This window comes from Rhinolophus sinicus, linkage group LG03, assembly GCF_036562045.2.
Source record: "Rhinolophus sinicus isolate RSC01 linkage group LG03, ASM3656204v1, whole genome shotgun sequence".
NCBI lineage: Eukaryota > Metazoa > Chordata > Mammalia > Chiroptera > Rhinolophidae > Rhinolophus > Rhinolophus sinicus.
The window spans coordinates 23,336,313-23,349,341 of NC_133753.1; the positions used below are offsets into that span (position 1 = coordinate 23,336,313).

At 46.7% G+C, this 13,029-nt stretch overlaps 1 protein-coding gene across 1 annotated transcript in view; it reads right to left on the reverse strand.

Annotated features, from left to right (window-relative positions):
• Positions 1–1,511: 1,511 nt before the first annotated feature.
• Positions 1,512–13,029, reverse strand: part of FLVCR2 (FLVCR choline and putative heme transporter 2) — a 52,545-nt gene continuing 41,027 nt past the window's right edge. Inside the window, exons 4-10 of the mRNA XM_019733702.2 lie at positions 12,796–12,863; positions 11,199–11,302; positions 8,087–8,197; positions 6,930–7,035; positions 6,672–6,783; positions 6,034–6,089; positions 1,512–2,215 (exon numbers count right to left, since the gene is read on the reverse strand). Coding sequence (XP_019589261.2) covers positions 2,141–2,215; positions 6,034–6,089; positions 6,672–6,783; positions 6,930–7,035; positions 8,087–8,197; positions 11,199–11,302; positions 12,796–12,863 — 632 coding nt within the window. The 3' untranslated portion in view covers positions 1,512–2,140. The remainder of the gene's footprint in view (positions 2,216–6,033; positions 6,090–6,671; positions 6,784–6,929; positions 7,036–8,086; positions 8,198–11,198; positions 11,303–12,795; positions 12,864–13,029) is intronic.

Sequence of the window (13,029 nt, forward strand, 5' to 3'; positions counted from 1 at the left end):
GTAACCTTTACAGTCTTGTCTTTTAAAAATAACCCACTAGTTATCTCATTAGGGAGACCACCTCAGGGAAGATGTAGATGCCTGATCACTGCACTGTACACCTGAAGCTGAAGCTGAACAATAATGAATGTCAACTACAAGTTTATATGTGTGTGTGTGTGTGTGTGTGTGTGTGTGTGTGTGTATAGTTACAAGAAGCGGAGTACAGTATTAGGAATAGAGACAGTGGAAATGTAATGGCTGTGTGTGATGTCAGAGCAGTAGTGGATGGGGAGAGGGATTGACAGTGTGAGGGATATAAATGATAAATGTCTATTACATTGTTTTGTGCACCAGTAACTAATAAAAAAATTAATCAAAAAATAAATAACCCACTGGGATAGTGACATATGTAAAACCAGGACCCCTTCTGTGGTCCTCTAGCCTCCACGCCCCACCCCTCCAGCCCTTTCCCACACCAGAGTCACAGTACTCGGAAATGTGCAATCATCTCGTGGGGACTCCTAGAAGCCATCTCGGCCCCATCAAGTGACAAGACAGACCACTTGGACAATCTTTTACTGCCTTAAAACATTGGGTTTACAAATAGGAAATACAAATTATGCTTTTAAAATAAAGCAATGGATTCAGTAAACATTTTGTTAATACATTTTAATAGGCTGAAGAGTAAACACCTTTCTCCTTATCAAAAAGTAAGGCACACTTGCTCTCCATCTCTCTCCCACCCCAAACTCACTCCCTCCGCCACCTGAAGTGTGCACTTATTTTATTACGTAGTGTGTGTACACACACACACACACACCTGGCTCCCCTCAGGCACTGGCCCAAGCACCCCAGCACTGTTGCCAGTGCAGGCTGCTCCAATATGTTGAGTCCAGGGCCGTGACCACAGTAAAACAGCATAGTGGTCATGACTACAGCTGCTCAACGTACAGGAGAAATTACCAAAATAACTTATTTTCAGGAGTTGCTACCCAAGCCCATGAGTAGAGCCAGACAGCAGGTTAGGCAGCAGAGGAGGGCAGTTTGGGTTGGTTTAAATTTAGAATTGATAAAAATTATTGCCAGGAGGGGGTGGGTGTGCAAATACTGTCCCACCAGAGGTGGGATACACGAAATTCATGCAGACCACTCAATTCCCATTTCAAGGACCACTTGCCTTCTGCCCCTTTCCTCTTATCACTCAGAAGCAGCTTTGGATTTCTCAGGGTCGAATAAATCAAGGTTAGTCTTCAGTAAAGGTTATAGGAAGTTGGCTGGTATTTCCCTCATTCCAGGTCAGTGACTAAGTTTCTCACAGCAGTGTCCAGACGAAGGCATCAGAGCTGACTGACACACACAGAAGCCCCTGGGCAACGGCGTCTTTTGCAGAAAAGAACCTCCCTGTGCCCAAATCAAGCTACTCAAGACCCTAAACACAGACGGGCCTTCGCAAACACACTCAGAAGACAGCCCCCAGCAAACCTCACACACTGAGGCAATTAACCTCCCCAAAATTGGTTTCTCCTTCATGGCCACAAAGGTTTTCTCAAGTTTATTAATGTTTGGTTTGATCAGCTCAGGAAAGAGGGTTTGGAGACAGACTCTAGCACTAGGCCAGGAGAACCTAGGCTCTGAGTGCTGGTGGGTTTGTTCCGCTGGAGCTCGTTCCAGTGGTACTTGCCCTCCCACAGAACGTCAGCAGTCAGTCTGACGACCCACGAATGACCCTCATCCAGAGCAGTTGCCACTCCTGAGAACTGGGCTTCTAAGGGTCTTAAGACACTAGAAAAAGTTAATATCCTGAATAAGTTTTCTTTCCATGATAATTTTGCAGGCTTTCTCCATGAGGGATGGAGGTGAAGAGGGAAGGCCAGGCGCCACTACCCACCAGCCTCTCCCAACACCAGCTCCCAGAATCCCACAGGGGAGGGGGCAGGAGCTGCATCTGGTGAAAGGTGCAACTTTCCCCAGTTAGACCATGCGAGCGCTTGAGTGGGTTCCAGCAGGCACAGGCACTGCCGTCCAAGCCACAAATATTCCAGCGGGTTCCCTCCAAAAGCTGCTCCAGCAAAGCGCTTTGTGCTGGCAGTGAGCGCTGTGCTGACTGAAGAGGTGGGGGTGTTCTCTGTGTTCCCTGAGTCGCAACCACTTTCCTTTCTCAGAATTTTTCCTCAGACACGGTGGTGGGGGCTTTGCTGGTATTGCTCTCCTCCTCCTCCTCTTCCTGGAGTTTCTACAAGGCAAAACAAGCAGACAGTCCTTTGGGTGACAAAGCGCACGACTGCTCCCTGGCTGGAGCAACTGCCTGTCAGAAACAAATCAGCAAGGAAACAAGGCCCAGAGGCCACCCAGCATCTTCCAGAGCGAACAGAGGGAACAAAAGTAAGCAGCCCCTGGCACAAGTGTGCTACACACACACACACACACACACACACACACCATCACAATGTCATCAAAGGAAAAACCAAAGAGGCCAGCTTCCTGCGATGCCACAGAACCACAAACCAACCCCCTCCAAGTGCCACTGTTCTCCCCTCACGCTCCCTCCCTGATCTGATAGCCTAAAACTCACCTGGGCTGACCATCAACTAGCTGTCCACAGGGCCAGGTCTGTAACTCCCTCAGAATTTCTAACTACCCCCGTTTGGAGGCAGCCCCCAGGATGTGGAATATTATTATAATGTGCATGGATGGAATGGATGCAACAAAAAATTTTTATAAAGGCAGGACATATAACTGCATACATAAACTCGATAGCTAAAAATATGTATATACACTTTATGCATAGAAAAAGACTTTGGGTCAGTTTGGCTTTGGCTTTTTCAGGGAGAAACGGCACAGGAGTAGAAGAGTCTTCTGGGTCACACTTGTTAGGTTGGTTTGCAATTAAATATGGGCTGGAAGTTACCCTGGGAGGCCACTAGGTACATACTGCCACCTGGGGCATTTGCTGTTTTCAGGAGCACTTTGCTTCTTAGCTCAAGGGTTTGTCTAGCTAGGGAGAAGGCCTTGGGCACAGCGTAGCACCGCCCAGCAGCACCACTCAAGGGCTGGAGGAGCGTGTGCAGGGCCGAGCTAGAGGCCTGTGGCAGTCAGACAGACGGTGCTTCCCCCGGACGTCAGCGCTAGTCCATAGCAATGGCCCAGCTGTAGAAACCCAACCTTCCCATTCTCAGTCTTGCTAACTTTTTGGCACCAAGTCAGTCTCAGTCATGACAAGTCTTCATTCAAGCAAATTAAGTCAATCTGGCAGTTTCTCTCTCTCTCTCTCTCTCTCTCTCTCTCTCTCTCTCTCTCTCTCCCTTTCTCTCTCTCTCTCTCTCACACTCACACACACACACACACACACACACACACACACCTGCCTCCTCCAGAGCCATCACCTTGAAATCACAGTTAGAAACACAGGTTACACCCCCAATAAATGTTTAAAAAAGAAAAGAAAAGAAACACAGGTTAGTGGGAATGGAAGCACAACCACTGTCTCTGTGGCTGAGAACTACCAACTGGAAGAAAAATGGAAACCCAAACCAAGGGTTTCATAGTCAAGGTCAGTCGTTACCCCCATCCCAGAAGTTCTGTCTCTTTTTACCAAAACTGTACACCTCACTGATTAGAAAGAGCAGCTCTGGCCAGATCTGCCGTGTGCCCTGTCTTCACCTGGCTCTGATAATGAACTTGTGTGCTAATGTGCAGGTCTCACTTCCGCTGACTGCCACGGGCTGTGTAACGATAAGCTGCAGAGAAGGGATGCTCTGTGTCAGCCCTGGCTTCCTTGAGTGTCAGCCCAGCATGACTCTGACCTCCCCATAACATCAGATGCAGGTGAGGTCCAGAGACGCGGAGTGAGTTATCCAGAGACATAGACCGTTGAGAACCATCACCAGACTTGTCGCCTATCCCTACTCAGCGCTATTTCCAGTACTCCATACAGAAGTTGTTGGACTGAGCCAACAACTCCAACCCTGGGTAACAAACTGGTCCATGTGCACAAGGATCTGGCTGCAAGAATAGTGAAATATTGGAACACCCTAAATATTCAACAAGAGGACATGGCCATATATATGTAGACACGAGGTTATAGATTGTAATGGTGTGGAAAGGTTGTCAAGCTATGTGAAGTAAACAAGCAGAGTGGAAAACCAAAGGTGCACAAGCATACCCCTAGAAAACAAACTGAAAAGTAGACTAAATGTTACTAGGTTATTTCTGGGTGCTAAGTTTATAGGGAGCCTTAACTTTCTTCTTGTTTGTCTATATCTGCCAATGTAAACACAGATGATAAACACAGCAAAATCTCAGATCACTGGACACAGCACGTCACATTCCAAATTGAAACTTCTTCATGAGAGATCTATCTATCCCGTTTTATTGCAGGCACCTTTTCCCAGGCTCACTATATAGTTCCCAGAGTTGCCCAGTCGGTCTGTGTCCTGTGCACGGCGCAGGTGGAAGCCCATCTCCACAGTGGCAATGCCGTGGTCCTCGGCGGCTGAGAGAACAGCATTCCTGCGCTAAAGCTTTCCTTGTCTCCCTAGTGAATTTCCCACCCTCACTCCTCCCTCCACATGCTACCTGCAGCTGCCTGCCAACTCGAGAGACTGACATCAGAGGACAAACAGCAAAGAAGTACGGATGATCACCTGTCTGCCAAGGCATAGCCTCAAAACACTAAATGTTCCTCTTCCCGATATTTTTGCCTTAGAAAACTGGCCAAGATTTGTCAAAGTGATAAACGCAGTGTTGGCACTCGTACACTGCTACAGCAATATCAGTTGGTACTAGTGATCGTTCCTTTCTAGAGAACAGTGTAGCAATACCTATCAAAGTCTAAAAAGAAGTGCATGACCCCTGATCCATTTCTACGGGAAATACTGTGCTTCAGAACATGCACGGAAGAGTCAGCTTCCAGGACGTTAATCACAATGTGGTTTAAAACAATTGGAACAACTTGAATGTCCAGGAACAGGAAAACTGTTAAACCAATCGTGCTTTACCCATAGCATAGAACACTGTGCAGTCATTAAAAGCATGTTGTAAAAGATGAATGAGCTGATGAGAAAGTGTTCACAACAAGTAAAAAAGCAGATAGAACAAGATTACATTTTTATTTTAAAACTATATATATATATATTTATATATAAAACATATATATCCATATGTGTATATAGACACACACACAGATATACATTACACATGGACATGTATAAGTCAATGCAAAAAAACATCTCACCTCTAGATGGTATTACAGGGTGATTTTAAAATTTTGTACACTTTTCTGTATTTTTCAGTTATTCTTCAAAGAACCTGTATTACCTCTGAGATAAGTTTTGGGTTATGGGGGGTTTTTCGCTTGTTTTTGTTTTTTGAGTTTGTTTATATTTGTTTGTTTTTCAAAGAAATATCCCACTTTTACTCCTCTGATTTGAAATTCCTTTCATTCTGGCTCAGATTTGTTATCTAACATTTTGGTGAAAGTGATTCCCAGCTGATTAGAGCAGAAGGGAAACACTTTGCTGTTCTAGAACATACTCCTGGTTCTCTCCCCTTCCACCACCACCAGCTCTTGCTTCCCAACTTGTCCTTTCAGAATCCTACTGGCAATCTGTTGGCTCCAGTTCTCCATCACCCATGGCGCTGCCCAAGGGGCTGTCACCTGCCAGGAGAAACCTGCCTCGGGGCCACCACCGCCATGGCAGAATTGGTCAAGCCAGGCTGCCACCTTTCTTCTCTAGCCACTAAGCCCATTAACGAGGCAGTGGAACCAGGGTCTCCGGGCTGGACTCAGGATCCAAGGGGTGCTCTAAGGACCAGAGCAGGGAGGCCAAGAGAAGGGAAGGAAGCTGGAAGAGCCCAGGAAACAGCAGCAGAAAAGCAGTGTTGAAACACCACTGAGGAAACTCTCTGAGTGCCATGTTTGTGAGAGTTGAGCTGGTCTCATTGCCAACCACAAAACCAGTCTACCCTGGGATCTCCCCTTCCCCCTACCCATGCCGCCACATCCTCAGCCCGGGACCCAGATTTCAGTCCACGAAGCTCCCACATACTCACATTTTCAGGAGTTTCCTTGTTTGCTTTCTGCCTCCGGAGATCTGCCTTGATGAATGCTGAGGTCGAGAGATCCAAAAGGAAGAGCAACAGAGACACAGAGTTATCAAGCAGACCAATGGTCAAGTTCATCCAAGAGAGGGAGCCCTCTTTTTCCTAAGGGTCATAGGTATCCCTGACCTACTTCAGATATTCCAGGGAGCTAGGGGCATTGTCACCCAACTTGATAAAGCCTGGAGATCACTGCGGTCCCTGACAGGCAGAAGCCAAGGATGACACTGGCCTTCATTTACAGATCACATATATTTGCCAGCGAGTTGGCAAACATTGCTCTAATCTTCACAATACCCATTTTACAGATTAGGAAACTGAGGTTCCCAGAGGTTGGTCCACTTGCCCAAGGTCAAACAGCTATGGAAGTCAGTGTCATTGTCTGGGATTCAAACGAGGGTCTTTTGTCTCCAAAGCCCCGGTTCATTCCACCAAAACAGGTTATTACCTCCCAAACAGATTTCTTGACAAGTCCTACCCTGTTCTGCATGTGCACCCCTGAGCTGTATGATCAATCATGACACTAAGTCCCAAACTGCCTAAGCCCATGAGCAGACCGAGCCTCATTTCGTCCTAAGGCCCCAACTCACCAGTGAGGGCTGCTCCGAGGGTCAGGAATACACACAGAAAGATGTTCCCGGGCATGGTTCCGTAGTTGTCGATAATCTGGCCCTGGGAGACGGTGAAGATGATCCCAAACACCTGGACAGGTACAAAGAAGACTGGAAACAAGGGCCCAGCCAACTAGCCCACAGGAGAGCTGAGCTGCCATAAAGCAAAGCCTGTGCCAGCCAAGCAGGGCAGGGAACAGAGCCACTGCTATGGAGCCACCATCCAGTAAGGCCTACCTGGGCAGATATGTTGAGGAGACCAGACGACATGCCTTCTGATTCTGGGTATGTCAGCTCCACAGCAAACTCAAATCCCAGTGGGAGGTAGCCAGTCATAAAGAAGCTGAAGGCCAGATGGCAGAAACAAGGTGACGGGGAGTTTCCATACAAGAAGGATGGAGAACCCACCTCCTGCCTGAGAACTCCTTTTCCTGTTTTGTTTCTACCCATCAAGACATGCCAGGCCTTTGAATGATCACACCACCCCCTAGATGGCCATACCAAGGAAGGAGAGATCCCTGCAGGCCAGGAAGTTCATAGGGAGGCTTTGTACTCAGGGGGCTTCTGCAGGTCCCCTGCTTCTACGTCCAGCCATCAGTTATAGACAGGCTGAGGATACCTGGAGTTTTCAGCCCTCAGCTGGGAGACCCTGTGCCATATGTACGCAGGCCCTGTGCTGGGAATGGGAAGTCTCTGGATATTGAACAGCCTCTCGGTGACTCTGGGGCCTGGAAGGAGGAGCTCAGAGTCCTTATTTCCTGCCAGAGAGTCACCAGCTGAGAAGGTCTGCCTGTTTGTCTGTCTGTCTCACACATGAGCTGAGTACCCACGAGAGGGGTACTGTTTCCTATGCTTTCTCATATAACAGGTCTAGAAAACTCCAATTCTAATGTCTTACATCTGCACACTTCTTGCTGTGCTCACATTTGTTATCTCTCTCAATCCTTCCAACAACTCTACAAGGTAGGCCACGCTTATATTCATTGACAGATAAGGAGACTGAGGCTCAGAGCCATTAAGTAACGAGCCTGTGGTCTAATAGATAATCGGCAGCAGAACTGGGACCAGGACCCAGACTTTCTGATTCTAAGACCTGTGTACTTTCTGTGGCCCCCTGTTTTCCTAGGCAGAGCTAAAAAAACTCTAAACAAGTCCTAGCCTCCCAGAGGTCTATGAAGAACATACTCCATCCCAACAGCATGGATGGGCTTGGAAGCCCCAGGAGGCCTTCTCAAGTGCTACAATTAAACAAGACCTCTGGGTACCATTTCCATATCTCCACAGAAATCAATGAGAAGGCAGCAAAGGTATCAATATTGCTTCCTAGGATGTCAACAACTCTGGGAGCCATGAGATGGTGCTTTCCAGTTAAACATGTTAGAAGTGAAACTTACCCCAATGTACCAGCTGTGATGAACACTACCCACAGGTGTCCCAAGTTCAAGGTCAATGTGTACACCACCATGCCCACCAGAGTCATGATATATACCACCAGGGTTGTCTCCCTACAAGCAGAGACAAAAAAGTTGAATCATATACTTTTGCCTTTAATAGAATCATTCACTCATTTTTTCATTCATTTACTCATTCACTCTACAAGTATCTATTGGACACCGGCTGCGTGTCAAGTCTTCTGCAGTGTGTGCTGGGACATCTGCTCTCATAGAGCTTTCTGCCCACGAGGTGGATGGACACTGAACCAATGATCACACAGATAATTATTTAATTACCTAGTGGTTATTACTACAAAGGGTGAGACCAGGAGAGTCTGCAGCCATCTTGCTTCATGTGTGTTCTCCTGCAGAACGCTCACAGCATCAAGCTGCATTTTGACTTGTCATGTCCTACTCACAGCAAGAAGGACACAGCCCTTTCCCTTCCCCATCCCCAGGACAAACATCAGCTGTGGTCACGTGGCAGTAGTGTGCAGGACTATTCCAGAAGCCATCCAATTCTGTGTGTCTGCTTTGCCCCAAGGCCCATGACAATGCTAAGAAGTGATCTAACTTTTAGAGTCTCTCTGTCATCTCTGCGTTCTTCCTGTTGCCACTTGCATGAGCAGAGCAGAGCTTTTCCTGCTGAATCTGAACTACTCCACTCCAGACAGCAGGAACTAAGAGAGAACATTCTCCAGCCCTGAACTAAGTGCCTGACTCCAGAGCCAAAGTGAGAAAGTTCCATCCATTCCCCTGTCACGTTCCCTTTTGGTCACCTGAGAAGGACCACCAGCAATGTGTTGGTTTGTTTCAGGCTGCCCCTCCCACGGGGCCCACACATCTCCTCCCACGGGGCCCACTCTGGACTCTGCTGCGGCCCTGACTCCTGCTTGGACCTTCATTCCTCTCCTGTCCTACTTCTTACAGAGAACCAGCTCTGTATATCCCCCTGCCCTCCTGCCACGAACATCAGGACTAGGACAACAAAGGTCTAAAGCTTCACACAGAAATGGGGGGGGGGCATCAGCAGACATATGTATATTACAGTAATATCAAACTAATACCTATATGTACTGGGTGCCAGGAATTCTGTTATGCATTTTACATGCATTTATTATTTCACTCATCCCTTATAAAAGTCCTGTGATAAATGGATGACTACCCCTTATTTTACAAATGAGGAAACAGAACTCAGACCGGTTAAGTTACTTGTCCAAAGTCACCTGTTAGGTAAATGCAGAGCTGAGCTTGGAACCCCAAGCTGGAATTTGAACCCTGTGCTTTTTCTACTACTGCACACGGGAATGCTACTATACAGTGAGATTGCAGCTTTGGAAAAGCTCAAGGTCAGAGCCTCTGGAAGATGTCCCTCCCACCTGGTGCTTCCCAGCTGCTGGGTGGAGGAGCACCGTCCTTCCTCCACCCTGCTCCCCTCTAGTCCCACCCACCCTGCAGAAAGCAACTTCATGAACACCAGTCTCTCCCGCTGACCCCACAAGCTCATCTTTTGCCATATTTGCTTAACCACAGCTTCATCTTAAACCACTGACCCAGCTAGAAAAACGATCTGTAGTCTCCAAGAGAAAGGGACCTGATTTCCAGCCTCCAAACCAGACAGGACAAATCTGGGAACCTTAAGGAAAAAGAGAACTGGCACCGAAATGACAAGATCACAGAGTTCTCTCATCCTTTCTCTGCCTGGGCAGTAGTGCACGGAGAAGGATGTCTCCTGCTGACTGTAGGATTGACGCCTCCAGTGATGCTAGGAAACTGGTGCCATCTAGATTCTGAAGCGTCTTCCCCAGCCCTTTCACTGTATTTTCATCGGAATCATCTGGCTGCCCACATCCCAATCCAGCCAACATTCCAATCCCTCCTTCTCCTGTCACAGAGCAAGCCCTGGAAACAGAGACAGTGCTGTTCACTGGTTTGGGGATGGCCAGTCCTCACTGCTCTCATGTCTGGCTGAAGCAAGCAATTGACAAATGACAGAGACGAGACAGCCGCCAAGCTCCACCAGCAGTTAACTAAGCCAAGCCAGGTTCCTCAACATGTTCAGCCAGGCGGCCACATCCCCGGTGATGGCCTCAATTGGCCTCTGACTAGGGCAGCCAGAGCGAGACCTGGTCTGACCAGAGCCTCACAGAAGTAGGTTTGTGTGGCAGAGAACAGGTCTGCCACTGTCTGTCGCCTCCAGACACTGAGAACTTTGGAGGCCTTGACAAAGCAGCCCAGACCGCCACCCTGCCCCAGCGCAGGACAACCCTGGTAGCTGCACTGCTGGCCAGCATTAATTGAGCATACAATGCATGCAGAGCACAGAAAAGATGCAATAAGAAAGGAAGGATGTTGGGTCTCTGTTTCCAGTCTTTTCTCTGAGCCTGGCTACTGAATTGAGGCACCCGGGTGTTTTTCATAAATGCAGAGTCCCCCACCAAATTGGCATCCATGAGGGTGGGGCCCAGGAATCCGTAGTTTTAATAAGCATCCTGGATTAGTCTGACATACACTAAAATCTTAGAAAGACTGCTCTGGGCTCTTAGAAATGCACTGGGCATTCAGACCCAAAGCACATCACAATATTTACCAATAATGTCTAAGCAATAATAAAGCAATACTAATAATAATTATCATATTTATTATAAGATAATAAATACACTACAAACCAAAGTAAGCATAGAGCATGGCAATTAACCCTATGGGGTCCAAGAGGGAGCCATGGGAACAAGTCAGTGGAATCACCCCCTCATCTCCACTCCAGGATTTCCACAAACTTTCCAACTGCTGACATTTTCCACATTCATTTTCATTTCTCCCCCATCTGCCCCTTCCATAGCTACTTTGCTATGCCTCGTGTCCCCTATCTCTAATCTCCCTAAGATGCCCACAGGGCAAGTATTATTTCCCTCATTTTACAAATGAGGAAACTGAGGCTCAGAGAAGCCAAATTTAAACTGCCTGCTTGACCACTCAGCTGCCGCACCCAAACCTTTGGAGCCGTACTGGCGAATGAATCTGTCATTTCAAAAGTGGGTCCCCCATTTTCAGTCCAAGAGGAAGAGTCACTTACTTGTAGGCTTTGGACCTATCCAGCCAGATGCCTGAGATCACAGCCCCAAGCATTCCCGAAATGACAATGGTCAAGCCGATTCTTCCAGCGTTCACTTCTTCCCCCTGGGAAAACCACAGCCCCAACAATCAGCCAACGATAGGACAAGACACAGACAGAGTGCAGTCACTATGAGGTGAAGAGGCAAAGTCAAGTAACTCAGGCGCCAAGAGGGCCAAGTCTCAGGAAGTATCAGGTCAAGATGGCCTGCAAGCAGCTGTCAGCAGACAGAAAATCCTAGAATAGCTGCTCCTCCCAACATAACATAACCCCAGATGTGTGTGCGTAACACTGGATGCTGGGATGCACCAAATTCTGTCCTTGACACCACTTTTAGATAGAATTTTTTTTAAACGTAATCCTGACAGCAACTCTTTTATTTATCATTATTCCTATTTCACAGATAGGGAAACTGAAATATGTATAGCCAAGTAATCCTTACTTAGGTGTTTTGAATTATCGGTGCCAGAAGGGATGGGAAAATAACAGTTATATATTTTTGAGCACTTTTTATGAGCCAGGCACCATGCCAAGGATTTTACCATGTTTCCCCGAAAAGAAGACCTAGACAGACAATCAGCTCTAATGCGTATTTTGGAGCAAAAATTAATATAAGACCCGGTCTTATTTTCCTATAAGACTAGGTATAATATAATATAATATAATATAATATAATATAATATAATATAATATAATATAATATAATAATACAACACAACACAATATAATATAATATAATACAACCAGGTCTTATATTAATTTTTGCTCCAAAAGATGCATTAGAGCTGATCGTCTGGCTAGGTCTTATTTCTGGGGAAACACGGTATATCATTATATCATTTAATTCTCATAATTCCCCACCATAACGTTAGGAATCAGATGAAGAAACTGAGGCACAGTGAGATTAACCTACTAGTCTAAGGTTATGAGGCATTTATTAAGTCCAAAGCTAGGATCTGAACTCAGACCTATCAAACTCCAAACCTGGAACCCCTTTCACCTATGTAACTATGAGACCGTGGTCCTTTCATTAAGACGGTTAGACTTTGGGATTCCTGACTCCAGGATAGGCAGTATTCCATTCCCAGCATCCAGCCCGCACTGGTTCTGGACACTTAAAACAACACTTTCAGTTGCATAAGAGTTCAAAATTAAACATTGCTCATATTTTACAAATTAAAGATTTCATGTGATTCTACATGTATCCTCATTTGTATATGTTTACCTACTGTGTGGCCAGGTACCATGCAATATGCTTTACATATACATAACACATATACACACAAGATATTATTTACTTTGCAATACTAAAAATAATCTTTCAATAAGTAATTATGCTTCTTTTGCAGAAAAGAGAATTGGAGCTTAGAGATACTCATTCGCTTGTCACATAGTTTAGTGCCACCAAAGCTGGAGTTGAGACCCAGGGCTGTTGCCTTCCAAATCCTATAAGCAGACCACCATACATAACATGCTGCCTAGAGCACCCCAGCTCCTACAAAGACAGACTCAGAACCTCATTCTCTCCAGGCCCAGCAGGCTTGGGGGACTCCCTTACCGGGTAGTGCAAGATCACCATACGATTCAGCAGAGTGGACAAGGCATAAAAAGCACCCGTATTCAGACCTAAGGAGGGAGGGAGAAACACAGCATTAGGGTCAGCCTTCTGCCGGGGGCCACTGCTAACTTCTCCCGCCAACAGTTTGGGAGGTCAGAAATCCTCAGCCTTGTTGCCACGGTGAGTGGTGTCCTCATAGAAGAAAACCCGGGGAGTGAGGCTACTCTGCAGTTT